The sequence below is a fragment of the Eurosta solidaginis genome, chromosome 5 (assembly GCF_040869045.1).
Source record: "Eurosta solidaginis isolate ZX-2024a chromosome 5, ASM4086904v1, whole genome shotgun sequence".
Classification (NCBI taxonomy): Eukaryota; Metazoa; Arthropoda; class Insecta; order Diptera; family Tephritidae; genus Eurosta; species Eurosta solidaginis.
In genome coordinates this window covers 22243297-22259950 of record NC_090323.1, presented here as the reverse complement: position 1 = coordinate 22259950, position 16654 = coordinate 22243297, and the positions used below count along the sequence as shown (strand labels likewise).

Sequence of the window (16654 nt, the reverse complement as noted above, 5' to 3'; positions counted from 1 at the left end):
CATTGCCCTGTAGCTTTGCAGGTTAGCCACTGTGAAGTAGAGCTGCAAAAGTATCGATATTCGGCATACTCGATATTTAAGAGGGAGGGTATCGATATATCGCGATATATATCGAATTTTTTGTTATAGTTAAAAGCGCTTACTCAATTTAAAAGCAATATCAGGTATATATCAGACATTTATGTAAATATAATGTATACATATATATATATATATATATATATATATATGTAATATTGTCTTCATAACTTCGAAATGATCATAAAACACATTCTGCAAAGTTGTCCGCGATGGTAGCCTATACAGCGAAGCGAGGGTATATACAAAGTTACGACACCCTTTGTCATCCACTATGGGAAAAGGTCGAACGTGTGCGGTGGCTAAACCCCAGTAGGGTGCTGGAAAAAGCCTTTTACGTGATGATGGATCTTCATATATTTTTTCATATAAAAATTAATCTTATTTGGCGAATCTAAATTTGCAGTTCTATGCGATCGTTCTAGATGGTGAAACACTAGTTGTATAACATTTTTTGCAATAGTATTACTGATTTTGTCAAAATGGGTCCAAATGCTTGACTTTGTACTTCGTAGCTTTTTGAAAACACAATTTTCGTCTTCAAAATCAATGATGTCTTCTGTTGCGTGTATATCTACATATACGAATACATGTATATATGTGTATATAATATGAGAAAAAATAACGTAACGTTCACATTGAACTTTTGTAAGAATTTTTCAATATTCAGAGCCACCAACTTGTTAGGTATTCATCTAAAATAAACACAAATCTGGCACAATGTACATATGTAATTTTATTTATTCATGTTTTATTTGTCTTACCAAAGTTTTAGACGCTGGTAATTCTGCCGCTATAAAAAGGAATAAGAAATGGGAATAAACCACTCGACATTTAGAAAAAAACATCGATAATCGCACCACGAACCTGGTATCGATGTATCGATATTTATATCGATACCTTTGCAGCTCTACTGTGAAGTATTTAGGCAAAGTGTAACCCGATATGAAATATTTAAAAAAATCGGAAAATCACCTGTTTTTTTACAAAGAAATGAGACATCACCTTCAATAATTTGTGTGAGTATTTACGTATATTTTGTTTAACTTTCACAATTATTATTCACTTTTAAGTAGAACTTTTGGTACAGTAAAACAATAGTATTCACCTTTTTGAGGTATTTCTCTCTTAACGATCCATTTATCATTTTGTTCATCGTAAATTGAAACACAATTAGAATCTACGCCACCCACAGCCCACAATTGATTGTCGATAGAAATGGGACCAGTTAGCCAAGACTCGTTGCTCAAAGAACAAATCTACAAAAAAGAGGTTGATGTGCGTTAAGATTTTTAAAATTGCAATACAAATTTGTATGTTTTATTAACCTCGGTCCATTTGTTAATCTGTGGGTCGTAACGCTCCACTGCGCCAGAGTATCCTCCCAATACAAATATTTGTCCATTGTGCACAGTGGCCTAAAATATATTGAAGATAGTAATTATATGAAATTAGTTATGTATACATGTACATATAACAATTTATTATTTGTTTTTGCACTTACACTAGCAAAATGATGTGTTTCATTCATATCAACACATTGAGTCCAGCAGTTCGTTATGGGATCATAGCATTCAACAGATTTCAATTTATTTCCATTATATCCACCCATTACATAAATTTTGTGATTGAAAGCAACTATGCAAGCGCCAAAACGTGGTGTAATCATATTACTTACTGACTTCCATCCATTAGAAACGGAATACCTGAAAAAGTATGATGTGCGGAATCTAATCTAATATATATTATAAATGGCAAAGTTTGGATGTTAAGATGTTTGGATGTTTGGATGTTTAGATGTTTGGATGTTTGGATGTTTGGATGTTTGGATGTTTGGATGTTTGGATGTTTGGATGTTTGGATGTTTGTCCAGACGTTTGTCTTTGTGACTCAATAACGCAAGAACGGCTGGACCGATTTGGATGAAATTTTGCACACATATAGCCAATAGTCTAGAAGGATCTACTAGCTATATATTTTTCAAAAGGGGCGTGGTCCCCGCCCCCTAGGAACAGTTATAATTTAATTATTATATTTTTTCGTCTTTGCGACTGAATCACGCCAGAATGGCTACACGGATTTTGATGAAATTTGGGACACAGACAGTAGTCTACTAGAGAAATTTTTTTCGAACATAGAAAGAGGGGTGGGGGTCCCACGACCCCTTCGAGAAATTATTTTTCAATAATTTTTACACATTATAACTTTACGTATACTGGCCTTCACCAATATTACAGACTCAAGGGGTCAAATAAGTCGAGGGCTTACAAAGTAAGCAGTGACACCCTCCGCCCGCCCCCCTTTATCTCCCCCTCTGGTGTAAAATCCATAAATTGTTATAACTCAATCTAAATTTTCTCCTAAATCAATAGTTTTTGGTATCTGGTACATACAGAACGAGATCTAGACAATTTTGGAGGAACGATCAGTGGTCCTCTCCTCTACTCCCGTCATCCGCCCTCCATCAATTGTTTTTAAAAGCACGCTTTTATTAGCTTTACCTGTATGTTTCTATCTAACTTTTTATTCGCTCCAACGCGCCTGTTGCCTTATTAACATGGTTTTATAATTATCTTCACCCTATTTGTAATCCCGTTTGGGTCATCTCGTGACCCTTCAGGGATCATTTCTGGATGGTTTTCGGGATCCGTCCGCGATCCCGCCGGGGTCATTTCTGGACTTTTTCGGGACTATTCCGGGATTATTTTAGGACCCTTCCGGGATCATTTGTGTATAGTTTTCGGGATTCGTCCGGGATTCCGTCGGGATTATTTTGGGACATTTTCGGGACTATTCCGGGATCATTTCGGGACTATTTCGCGATCATTTGGGGACCTTTCCGGCATCATTTCTGGACGGTTTTCGGGATCCGTCCGGGATCCCGTCGGGGTCATTTCGGAACTTTTTCTCGACTAAGACGGGATCATTTGGGGAGCCTTTCGGCACCATTTCTGGATGGTTTTCGGGATCCGTCCGGGTCCCGTCGGGGTCATTTCTGGACTTTTTCTCGACTGATACGGGATCATTTGAGGACCCTTTCGGCATCATTTCTGGATGGTTTTCGGGTTCCGTCCGGATCCCGTCAGGGGCATTTCGGGGCCCTTTCTCGACTAATACGGGATCATTTGGGGACCCTTTCGGCATCATTTCTGTGTGGTTTTCGGGATCCTTTCGGGATCCCTTCAGGGTCACTTTGGGACTTTTTCTCGACTAATACGGGTTCCTTTGAGGTACCTTGCGGCATCATTTCTAGATGGTTTTCGGGATCCATCAGGGATCCCGTCGGGGTCATTTCTGGACTTTTTCGCGACTAATACGGGATCATTTGGGGTAGCTTCCGGCATCATTGCTAGATGGTTTTAGGGATCCGTCCGGGATCCCGTCTTGGTCATTTCGGGACTTTTTCTCGACTTATACGGGATCATTTGGGGACTCTTTCGGCATCATTTCTCGATGGTTTTCGGGATCCGTCCGGAACCCGTCGGGGTCATTTCGGAACTTTTTCTCGACTAATACGGGATCATTTGGGGACGCTTTCGGCATCATTTCTGGATGGTTTTCGATATCCGTCCGGGATCCCGTCTTGGTCATTTCGGGACTTTTTCTCGACTTATACGGGATCATTTGGGGACCTTTTCGGCATCATTTCTGTATGGTTTTCGGGATCCGTTCGGGATCCCTTCAGGGTAATTTTGGGACTTTTTCTCGACTAATACGGGTTCATTTGAGGTACCTTCCGTCATCATTGCTAGATGGTTTTCGGGATCCGTCCAGGATCCAATCAGGGTCATTTCGGGGCTATTTTGGGTTCATTTGGGTTACCTTCCGGCACCATTTCTATATGATTTTGAGGATCCGTCCGGGATCCCGTCGGGGTTATTTCGGGACTTTTTCTCGACTAATACGGGATCATTTGGCGACCCTTTCGGCATCATATCTGGATGCTTTTCGGGATCCGTCCGGGAACCCGTTGGTGTCATTTCGGGACTTTTTCTTGACTAATACGGGATCATTTGGGGACGCTTTCGGCATCATTTCTGGATGATTTTCGGGATCCGTCCGGGATCCCGTCTTGGTCATTTCGGGACTTTTTCTCGACTTATACGGGATCATTTGGGGACCCTTTCGGCATCATATCTGGATGCTTTTCGGGATCCGTCCGGGAACCAGTCGGGTTCATTTCGGGACTTTTTCTCGACTAATACGGGATCATTTGGGGACGCTTTCGGCATCATTTCTGTATGTTTTTCGGGATCCGTCCGGGATCCCGTCGGGGTCATTTCGGGACTATTTCGGGATCATTTGGGGTACCTTCCGGCATTATTTCTAGATGGTTTTCGGGATCCGTCCGGGATCCCGTCGGGGTCATTTCGGGACTTTTTCTCGACTAATACGGGATCATTTGGGGACGCTTTCGGCATCATTTCTGGATGGTTTTCGATATCCGTCCGGGATCCCGTCTTGGTCATTTCGGGACTTTTTCTCGACTTATACGGGATCATTTGGGGACCTTTTCGGCATCATTTCTGTATGGTTTTCGGGATCCGTTCGGGATCCCTTCAGGGTAATTTTGGGACTTTTTCTCGACTAATACGGGTTCATTTGAGGTACCTTCCGGCATCATTGCTAGATGGTTTTCGGGATCCGTCCAGGATCCAATCAGGGTCATTTCGGGGCTATTTTGGGTTCATTTGGGTTACCTTCCGGCACCATTTCTATATGATTTTGAGGATCCGTCCGGGATCCCGTCGGGGTTATTTCGGGACTTTTTCTCGACTAATACGGGATCATTTGGCGACCCTTTCGGCATCATATCTGGATGCTTTTCGGGATCCGTCCGGGAACCCGTTGGTGTCATTTCGGGACTTTTTCTTGACTAATACGGGATCATTTGGGGACGCTTTCGGCATCATTTCTGGATGATTTTCGGGATCCGTCCGGGATCCCGTCTTGGTCATTTCGGGACTTTTTCTCGACTTATACGGGATCATTTGGGGACCCTTTCGGCATCATATCTGGATGCTTTTCGGGATCCGTCCGGGAACCAGTCGGGTTCATTTCGGGACTTTTTCTCGACTAATACGGGATCATTTGGGGACGCTTCCAGCATCATTTCTGTATGTTTTTCGGGATCCGTCCGGGATCCCGTCGGGGTCATTTCGGGACTATTTCGGGATCATTTGGGGTACCTTCCGGCATCATTTCTAGATGGTTTTCGGGATCCGGCCGGGATCCCGTCAGGTTCATTACGGAACTATTTCGGGATCCTTTGGGGTACCTTCCGGCATCATTTCTATATGGTTTTGAGGATCCGTCCGGGATTCCGTCGGGGTCATTTCGGGAATTTTTCCCGAAGAATACGGGATCATTTGGGACGCTTTCGGCATCATTTCTGGATGGTTTTCGGGATCCGTCCGGTATCCCGTCGGGGTCATTTCGGGACTATTTCGGGATCATTTGGGGTACCTTCCGGCATCATTTCTAGATGGTTTTCGGGATCCGTCCGGGATCCCGTCGGGGTCATTTCGGTACTATTTCGGGATCATTTGAGGTACCTTCCGGCACCATTTCTAGATGGTTTTAGGGATCCGTCCGGGATCCCGTCAGGGTCATTACGGGACTATTTCGGGATACCTTCCGGCATCATTTCTGGATAGTTTTCGGGATCCATCCGGGATCCCGACGGGGTCAATTCAGGACTTTTTCTTGACTAATACGGGATGATTTGGGGACCTTTTCGGCATTATTTCTGGATGCTTTTCGGGATCCGTCAGGAATCCCGTCGGGGTCATTTCGGGACTTTTTCGGGACTAATACGGGATAATTAGGGGAGCCTTTCGGCATCATTTCTGGATGGTTTTCGGGATCCGTACGGGATCCTGCCAGGGTGATTTCGGGACTATTTCGGGATCATTTGGGGTACCTTCCCGCATCATTTCTATATGATTTTGAGGATCCGTCCGGCATCCCGTCGGGGTTATTTCGGGACTTTTTATCGACTGGTATCGGATCATTAGGGGACCCTTTTGGCATAATTTCTGGATGGTTTTCGGGATCCCTTCCGGGTCATTTCGGAACTTTTTTGGGACTATTTGGGGATCATTTGGGGTATTTTCCGGCATCATTTCTGTATGGTATTCGGGATCATTTGGGGTCCCTTCCGGCATAATTTCTGGATGGTTTTCGGTCATTTCGGGACTATTAGGGGATCTTTTGAGGACATTCCGGCATCATTTCTGGATAGTTTTTGGGATCCGTGAGGGATCCCGTCGGGGTAATTTCTGGACTTTTCAGATATTGTTTCGGGATTATTTTGGGTTTCCAAGATCATTACTGGATGGATTTCGAGATCTGTCCGGGATACCGTCAGGGTCATTTAGGAGTCCGTTCGAGATCCCGTCAGGGTCATTTCGGGACTATTAGGGGATCATTTGAGGACCTTTCCGGCATCATTTCTGGATAGTTTTCGGAATCCGTCCGGGATCCCGTCGGGGTCATTTCAGGACTTTTTCGGGACTAATACGGGATCATTTTGGGACCCTTCCGGAATCATTTCTGTATGGTTTTCGCGATCCGTCGTGGATCCCCTAAGGACCCTTCCTGAATATTTTCTGGATGGTTTTTGAGAAACGTCCGGGAGCCCGTCAGGGTCATTTCGGAACTTTTTCGGGATTATTTCGGGATCATTTTGGTACCCTTCAGGCATCATTTCTTTGTGGTTCTCTGGATAAGTCTAGAATCGTGTCGTTTTCAATTCGGGTGTTTTGGGACTATTCCGGGAACTTTTGGAGACCCTTCCGTGGCATTTCTGGTTTTCGGGATCTGTCCCCGATAGCGTCGGGGTCATTTCGTGGATTTTTCTGGATAATTTCGGGATCATTTGGGGATCCTGTCAGGTTATCAGCTCATTTAGTTCTTTTTTTACTCAATTACAAAAATAAAATGTATTGGACAGAAACATCTTTTTAAACAGATAACTTGATAAGCAGGCTAACGTGAATATCCCGTATATTTAATTTTCTCCTTGCGGACGGGGCCGCGGGTAAAGGCTAGTATCTAATATCTAATCTAATCTAATATACATATCTAATCTAATATCTAATATATATTATAAATGGCAATATATTATAAATGGGAAAGTTTGGATGTTAAGATGTTTGGATGTTTGGATGTTTGGATGTTAGGATGTTTAGATGTTTGGATGTTTGGATGTTTGGATGTTTGGATGTTTGTCCAGACGTTTGTCTTTGTGACTCAATAACGCAAGAACGGCTGGACCGATTTGTATGAAATTTTGCACACATATAGCCAATAGTCTAGAAGGATCTACTAGCTATATATTTTTCAAAAGGGGCGTGGTCCCCGCCCCCTAGGAACAGTTATAATTTAATTATTATATTTTTTCGTCTTTGCGACTGAATCACGCCAGAATGGCTACACGGATTTTGATGAAATTGGGACACAGACAGTAGTCTACTAGCGAAATTTTTTTCGAACATGGAAAGAGGGGTGGGGGTCCCACGACCCCTTCGAGAAATTATTTTTCATAATTTTTACACATTATAACTTTACGTATACTGGCCTTCACCAATATCACAGACTCAAGGGGTCAAATAAGTCGAGGGCTTACAAAGTCAGCAGTGACACCCTCCGCCCGCCCCCCTTTATCTCCCCCTCTGGTGTAAAATCCATAAATTGTTATAACTCAATCTAAATTTTCTCCTAAATCAATAGTTTTTGGTATCTGGTACATACAGAACGAGATCTAGACAATTTTGGAGGAACGATCAGTGGTCCTCTCCTCTACTCCCGCCATCCGCCCTCCATCAATTGTTTTTATTAGCACGCTTTTATTAGCTTTACCTGTATGTTTCTATCTAACTTTTTATTCGCTCCAATGCGCCTGCTGCCTTATTAACATGGTTTTATAATTAGCTTCACCTTATTTGTAATCCCGTAAGGGTCATATCGAGACCCTTCCGGGATCATTTCTGGATGGTTTTCGGGATCGGTCCGGGATTACGCCGGGGTAATTTCGGGACTTTTTCGGGACTATTTCGGGATCATTTTGGGACCCTTCCGGGATCATTTCTGTATAGTTTACGGGATCCGTCCTGGATCCCGTCGGGGTTATTTTAGAACATTTTCGGGAATATTCCGGAATCATTTCGGGACTATTTTGCGATCATTTGGGGACCCTTCCGGCATCATTTCTGGATGGTTTTCGGGATCCGTGCGGGATCTCGTCGGGGTCATATGGGGACTTTTTCGGGATCATTTGGGGGCTCTTCCGGCATCATTTCTGGATGATTTTCGGGATCCGTCCGGGATATCGTCGGGGTCATTTGGGGACTTTTCGGGATCATTTGGGGGCTCTTCCGGCATCATTTCTGGATGGTTTTCGGGATCCGTCCGCGATCTCGCCGGGATCATTTGGGGACTTTTTCGGGATCATTTTGGGGCTCATCCGGCATCATTTCTGGATGGTTTTCGGGATCCGTCCGGGATCCCGTCGGGGTCATTTCGGAACTTTTTCGCGACTAATACGGGATCATTTGGGAACCCTTTCGGCATCATTTCTGGATGGTTTTCGGGATCCGTCCGGGATCCCGTCGGGGTCATTTCGGGACTTTTTCGCGACTAATACCGGATCATTTGGGAACCCTTTCGGCATCATTTCTGGATGGTTTTCGGGATCCGTCCGGGATCCCATTAGGGTAATTTCGGGACTATTAGGGGATCATTTGGGAACCTTTCCGGCATCATTTCTGGATAATTTTCGGGATCCGTCCGGGATGCCGACGAGGTCATTTCGGGACTATTTCGGGATCATTTGGGATACCTACCGGCATCATTTCTGGATGGTTTTTGGGATTCGTCCGGGATTCCGTCGTGGTGCTTTCGGGACTTTTTTTCGACTAATACGGGATCATTTGCGGACCCTTTCGGCATCATTTCTGGATAGTTGTCGGGATCCCGTCACGGTCATTTCGGGACTATTAGGGGATCATTTGAGAACCTTTCCGGCATCATTTCTGTATTGTTTTCGGAATCCTTTCGGGATCCCGTCAGGGTCATTTTGGGACTTTTTCGGGGCTAATACGGGATCATTTGGGGATCCTCTAGGGTTGTTTCGTGACTTTTTCTGTTTTATTTCGGGATCATTTGGGGACCCTTCCGGCATAATTTCTTGATGGTTTGCCGGATCCATCAGGGTCATTTCGGGACCATTTTGGGATCATTTGGGGACCCTTCCGAGATCATTTCTGGATCCGTCCGGGATGCCGTAGGAGCCATTCCGGGATTTTTTGTTACTTTTCCGGGATAGTTTTTGGACCCTTCCGGGATCATTTCTGGATCTGTGCGGGATCCCATCTGGGTCATTTCCGGACTATTTCGGGATCATTTTGGGATCCTTCCGGAATCATTTCTGTATGGTTTTCGCGATCCGTCGTTGATTCCCTCGGAACCTTTTCTGGAGTATGTCGGGGTCATTTGGGGACTTTTTCGGGATCATTTGGGGCTCTTCCGGCATCATTTCTGGATGGTTTTCGGGATCCGTGCGGGATCTCGTCGGGGTCATTTGGGGACTTTTTCGGGATCATTTGGGGGCTCTTCCGGCATCATTTCTGGATGGTTTTCGGGTTCCGTCCGGGATATCGTCGGGGTCATTTGGGGACTTTTTCGGGATCATTTGAGGGCTCTTCTGGCATCATTTCTGGATGATTTTCGGGATCCGTCCAGGATCCCATCAGGGTAATTTCGGGACTATTAGGGGATCATTTGTGGACCTTTCCGGCATCATTTCTGGATAATTTTCGGTATCCGTCCGGGATGCCGACGAGGTCATTTCGGGATTATTTCGGGATCATTTGGGATACCTACCGGCATCATTTCTGGATGGTTTTTGGGATTCGTCCGGGATCCCGTCGGGGTCATTTCGGGACTTTTTCTCGACTAATACGGGATCATTTGCGGACCCTTTCGGCATAATTTCTGGATAGTTGTCGGGATCCGTTCGGGATCCCGTCACGGTAATTTCGGAACTATTAGGGGATCATTTGAGGACCTTTCCGGCATCATTTCTGGATAGTTTTTGGAATCCTTTCGGGATCCCGTCAGGATCATTTCGGGGCTTTTTCGGGATCATTTAAGGATGGCTTTCAGGATTCGTCCGGGAACCCGTCAGGGTAATTTCTGGACTTTTCCGAGACTATTTCGGGATCATTTTGGGACCTTCCCAAGGTGATTTCTGGATGGATTTCGGGATTTGTCCTGGATGGCCTCAGGGTCATTTTGAGACTATTAGGTGAGCATTTGAGGACCGTTCCGGCATCACTTCTGGATGGTTTTCGGTATCCGTTCAGATTCCCGTCGGAATAATTGCGGGACTTTTTCGGGATCATTGGGGTCCCTTCCGACATCATTTCTGGATGGTTTTTGGGATTCGTCCGGCATCCCGTCGGGGTCATTTCGGGACTTTTTCTCGACTAATACGGGATCATTTGCGGGCCCTTTCGGTATCATTTCTGGATAGTTGTCGGGATCCGTTCGGGATCCCGTCAGGGTCTTTTCGGAACTATTGGGAGATCATTTGAGGACCTTTCCGGCATCATTTCTGGTTAGTTTTCGGGATCCATTCCGGGTCCCATCAGGGTCATTTCGGGACTTTTTCGGCATCATTTAAGATTGGTTTTCAGGATTCGTCCGGGATCCGTCAGGGTAATTTCTGGACTTTTCCCAGACTATTTCGGGATAATTTTGGGACCCTCCCAAGATCATTTCTGGATGGATTTCGGGATCTGTCCGGGATGCCGTCAGGGTCATTTTGGGACTATTAGGTGATCATTTGAGGACCTTTTCGGCATCACTTCTGGATGGTTTTCGGTATCCGCTCAGGATCCCGTCGGAATTATTGCGGGACTTTTTCGGGATCATTTGGTGTCCCTTCCGGCATCATTTCTGGATGGTTTTTGGGATTCGTCCGGCATCCCGTCGGGTTCATTTCGGGACTTTTTCTCGACTAATACGGGATCATTTGCGGGCCCTTTCGGCATCATTTCTAGATAGTTGTCGGGATCCGTTCGGGATCCCGTCAGGGTCTTTTCGGAACTATTAGGTGATCATTTGAGGACATTTCCGGCATCATTTCTGGATAGTTTTCGGGATCCTTTCGGGGTCCAGTCAGGGTCATTTCGGGACTTTTTCGGGATCATTTAGAGATGGCTTTCAGGATTCGTCCGGGAACCCGTCAGGGTAATTTCTGAACTTTTCCGAGACTATTTCGGGATAATTTTGGGACCTTCCCAAGATCATTTCTGGATGGATTTTGGGATCAGTCCGGGATGCCGTCAGGGTCATTTTGGTATTAGGTGATCATTTGAGGACCTTTCCGGCATCACTTCTGGATGGTTTTCGGTATCCGATCAGGATCCCCTCGGAATCATTGCGGGACTTTTTCTGGATCATTTGGGGTCCCTCCCAAGATCATTTCTGGATGGATTTCGGGATCTGTCCGGGATCCCGTCAGGGTCATTTAGGGGTGCGTTCGAGATCCCGTCAGGGTCATTTCGGGACTTCTTCGGGACTATATCGGGATCATTTCTGGATGGTTTATGGGATCCGTCCATGACCCCTTAAGGGTCATTTCGGGACTATTAGGTGATCATTTGAGGACCTTTCCGGCATCACTTCTGGATGATTTTCGGTATCCGTTCGGGATCCCGTCGGAATCAATGCGGGACTTTTACGGAATCATTTGGGATTCCTTCCGGCATCATTTCTGGATGGTTTTCGGGATTTGTCCGGGATCCCGTCGGGGTTATTTCGGGACCTTTTCGGGGCTAATACGGGATCATTTGGGGATCCTCTAGGGGTCGTTTCGTGACTTTTTCTGTATTATTTCGGGATCATTTTGGGACCCTTTCGGCATAATTTCTTGATGGTTTGCCGGATCCATCAGGGTCATTTCGGGACTATTTTGGGATCATTTGGGGACCCTACCGAGATCATTTCTGGATCCGTCCGGGATGCCGTAGGAGCCATTTCGGGATTTTTTGTTACTTTTCCGGGATAGTTTTTGCACCCTTCCGGGATAATTTCTGGATCTGTGCGGGATCCCATCTGGGTCAATTCCGGACTATTTCGGGATCATTTTGGAATCCTTCCGGAATCATTTCTGTATGGTTTTCGCGATCCGTCGTGGATCCTCTCGGAGCCATTTCGGAACTTTTTCTGGAGTTAGTCGGGATAATTTAGGGACCCTTCCTGGATATTTTCTGGATGGTTTTTGAGATCCGCCCGGGAGCCCGTCAGGGTCATTTCGGAACCTTTTCGGGATCATTTTGGAACACCTTCAGGGATCATTTCTGTGTGGTTCTCTACGTACGTCTAGAATCGTGTCGCTCTCATTTCGGGTTTTTTTGGGACTATTCGGGAGACCCTTTCGGGGCATTTCTGGATGGTTTTCGGGATCCGTCCGCGATAGCGTTGGGGTCATTTCGTAGCTTTTTCTGGATAATTTCGGGATCATTTGGGATCCTATCAGGTTATCAGCTCATTTAGTTCTTTTTTTTACTCAATTACAAAAATAAAATGCATTAGACAGAAAAAAAATTTTAAACAGATAATAAGCAGGCTAACGCGAATAGCCCATATATTTAAAATTTTCCTTGCGGACGGGGCCGCGGGTAAAGGCTAGTATATTATAAATGGCAAAGTTTGGATGTTTAGATGTTTGGATGTTTGGATGTTTGGATGTTTGTCCAGACGTTTGTCTTTGTGACTCAATCACGCAAGAACGGCTGAACCGATTTGGATGAAATTTTGCATACATATAGCCAATAGTCTAGAAGGATCTACTAGCTATATATTTTTCAAAAGGGGCGTGGTCGCCGCCCCCTAGGAACGGTTATAATTTAATTATTATATTTTTTCGTTTTTGTGACTGAATCACGCCAGAACGGCTAAACGGATTTTGATGCAATTTGGGACACAGACTACTAGCGAAATTTTTTTCGAACACGGAAAGAGGGGTGTGGGTCCCACGACCCCTTCGAGCAATTACTTTTTAATAATTTGTACACATAACTTTACGTATACTGGCCTTCACCAATATCACAGAATCAAGGGGTCAAATAAGTCGAGGGCTTATAAAGTAAGCAGTGACACCCTCCGCCCCCCCTTTATCACCCCTCTGGTGTATAATCTATAAATTGTTATAACTCAATATAAATTTTCTCCTAAATCAATAGTTTTTGGTATGTGGCACATACAGATCGAGATCTAGACAATTTTGGAGGAACGATCAGTGGTCCTCTCCTTTTACTCCCGCCATCCGCCCTCCTTCAATTGTTTTTATTAGCACGCTTTTATTAGCTTTACCTGTATGTTTCTATGTAACTTTTCATTCGCTCCAATGCACCTGCTGCCTTATTAACATGGTTTTATAATTAGCTTCACCTCATATGGAGACCCTTCCGGGATCAATTCGGGACTTTTTCGGGACTATTTCGGTATCATTTTGGGACCCTTCCGGGATCATTTCTGTATAGTTTTCGGGATCCGTCCGGGATCCCGTCGGGGTTATTTTGGGACATTTTCGGGACTATTCCGGAATCATTTCGGGATTATTTCGCGATCATTTGGGGACCCTTCCGGCATCATTTCTGGATGGTTTTCGGGATCCCGCCGGGGTAATTTCGGGACTATTTCGGGATCATTTTGGGACCCTTCCGGGATCATTTCTGTATAGTTTTCGGGATCCGTCCGGGATCCCGTCGGGGTTATTTTGGGACATTTTCGGGACTATTCCGGAATCATTTCGGGATTATTTCGCGATCATTTGGGGACCCTTCCGGCATCATTTCTGGATGGTTTTCGGGATCCGTCCGGGATCCCGTCGGGGTACTTTCGGGATCATTTGCGTACCTTCGAGAGATAAATTCTTGATGGTTGCCGGGATCATTACGGGACTTTTTCGGGGTTATTTTGGGTCCCTTTAGGCATCATTTCTGGATGGTCTTCGAGATTCGTCCGGCATCCCGTCGGGGTCATTTCGGGACTTTTTCGCGACTAATACGGGATCATTTGGGGACCCTTTCGGCATCATTTCTGGATGGTTTTCGGGATCCGTCCGGGATCTCGTCGGGGTCATTTGGGGACTTTTTCGGGATCATTTGGGGGCTCTTCCGGCATCATTTCTGAATGGTTTTCGGGATCCGTCCGGGATCCCATCGGGGTCATTTCGGGACTTCTTCGCGACTAATACGGGATCATTTGGGAACCCTTTCGTCATCATTTCTGGATGGTTTTCGGGATCCGTACCGGATCTCGTCGGGGTCATTTGGGGACTTTTTCGGGATCATTTGGGGGCTCTTCTGGCATCATTTATGGATGGTTTTCGGGATCCGTCCGGGATCTCGTCGGGGTCATTTGGGGACTTTTTCGGGATCATTTGGGGGCTCTTCCGGCATCATTTCTGGATGGTTTTCGGGATCCGTCCGGGATCTCGTCGGGGTCATTTCGGGACTTTTTCGCGACTAATAAGGGATCATTTAGGAACCCTTTCGGCATCATTTCTGGATGGTTTTCGGGATCCGTCCGGGATCCCGTCGTGGTCATTTCGGGACTTCTTCGCGACTAATACGGGATCATTTGGGAACCCTTTCGTCATCATTTCTGGATGGTTTTCGGGATCCGTACCGGATCTCGTCGGGGTCATTTGGGGACTTTTTCGGGATCATTTGGGGGCTCTTCTGGCATCATTTATGGATGGTTTTCGGGATCCGTCCGGGATCTCGTCGGGGTCATTTGGGGACTTTTTCGGGATCATTTGGGGGCTCTTCCGGCATCATTTCTGGATGGTTTTCGGGATCCGTCCGGGATCTCGTCGGGGTCATTTCGGGACTTTTTCGCGACTAATAAGGGATCATTTAGGAACCCTTTCGGCATCATTTCTGGATGGTTTTCGGGATCCGTCCGGGATCCCGTCGTGGTCATTTCTGGACTTTTTCGCGACTAATACGGGATCATGATCATTTAAGAACCCTTTCGGCATGGTTATCGGGATCCGTCCGGGATCCCATCAGGGTAATATCGGGACTATTAGGGGATCATTTGGGGACCTTTCCGGTATCATTTCTGGATAATTTTCGGGATCCGTCCGGGATCCCGTCACGGTCATTTCGGGACTATTAGGGGATCATTTGAGGACCTTTCCGGCATCATTTCTGGATAGTTTTCGGAATCCTTTCGGGATACCGTCACGGTCATTTCGGGACTATTTCGGGATCATTTTGGGACCTTCCCAAGATCATTTCTGGATGGATTTCGGGATCTGTCCGGGATGCCGTCAGGGTCATTTTGGGAATATTAGGTGATCATTTGAGGACCTTTCCGGCATCACTTCTGCATGGTTTTCGGTATCCGTTCAGGATCCCGTCGGAATAATTTCGGGACTATTTCTGGATCATTTGGGATACCTACCGGCATCATTTCTGGATGGTTTTTGGGAGTCGTCCGGGATCCCGTCGAGGTCATTTCGGCACTTTTTCTCGACTAATACGGGATCATTTGCGGACCCTTTCGGCATCATTTCTGGATAGTTGTCGGGATCCGTTCGGGATTCCGTCACGGTCATTTTGGGACTATTAGGTGATCATTTTGGGACCTTCCCAAGATCATTTCTGGATGGATTTCGGGAGCTGTCCGGGATGCCGTCAGGGTCATTTTGGGACTATTAGGTGATCATTTGAGGACCTTTCCGGCATCACTTCTGGATGGTTTTCGGTATCCATTCAGGATCCCGTCGAAATAATTGCGGGACTTTTTCGGGATCATTTGGGGTCCCTTCCGGCATCATTTCTGTATGGTTTTTGGGATTCGTCCGGCATCCCGTCGGGGTCATTTCGGGGCTTTTACTCGACTAATACGGGATAATTTGCGGTCCCTTTCTGCATCATTTCTGGATAGTTGTCCCGAACGGATCCCGCAGGGTCTTTTCGGAACTATTAGATTATTTGAGGACCTTTCCGGCATAATTTCAGGATAGTTTTCGGGCTCCCATCAGGGTCATTTCGGGACTTTTTCGGCATCATTTAAGATTGTTTTTCAGGATTCGTCCTTGATCCCATCAGGGTAATTTCTGGACTTTTCCGAGACTATTTCGGGATCATTTTGGGACCCTCCGAAGATCATTTCTGGATGGATTTCGGGATCTGTCCGGGATGCCGTCAGGGTAATTTCGGGACTATTAGGTGTTCATTTGAGGACCTTTCCGGCATCACTTCTGCATGGTTTTCGGTATCCGTTCAGGATCCCGTCGGAATAATTTCGGGACTATTTCTGGATCATTTGGGATACCTACCGGCATCATTTCTGGATGGTTTTTGGGAGTCGTCCGGGATCCCGTCGAGGTCATTTCGGCACTTTTTCTCGACTAATACGGGATCATTTGCGGACCCTTTCGGCATCATTTCTGGATAGTTTTCGGAATCCTTTCGGGATCCCGTCAGGGTCATTTCGGGACTTTTTCGGGATTATTTAAGGATGGCTTTCAGGATTCGTCCGGGATCCC

At 45.8% G+C, this 16654-nt stretch overlaps 1 protein-coding gene across 1 annotated transcript in view; it reads right to left on the bottom strand.

Annotated features, from left to right (window-relative positions):
* Positions 1-1104: 1104 nt before the first annotated feature.
* LOC137234039 (kelch-like protein 5) overlaps positions 1105-16654 on the bottom strand; it is a 58394-nt gene continuing 42844 nt past the window's right edge. The window contains exons 6-8 of the mRNA XM_067757704.1: positions 1583-1784; positions 1407-1496; positions 1105-1337 (exon numbers count right to left, since the gene is read on the bottom strand). Coding sequence (XP_067613805.1) covers positions 1137-1337; positions 1407-1496; positions 1583-1784 — 493 coding nt within the window. The 3' untranslated portion in view covers positions 1105-1136. The remainder of the gene's footprint in view (positions 1338-1406; positions 1497-1582; positions 1785-16654) is intronic.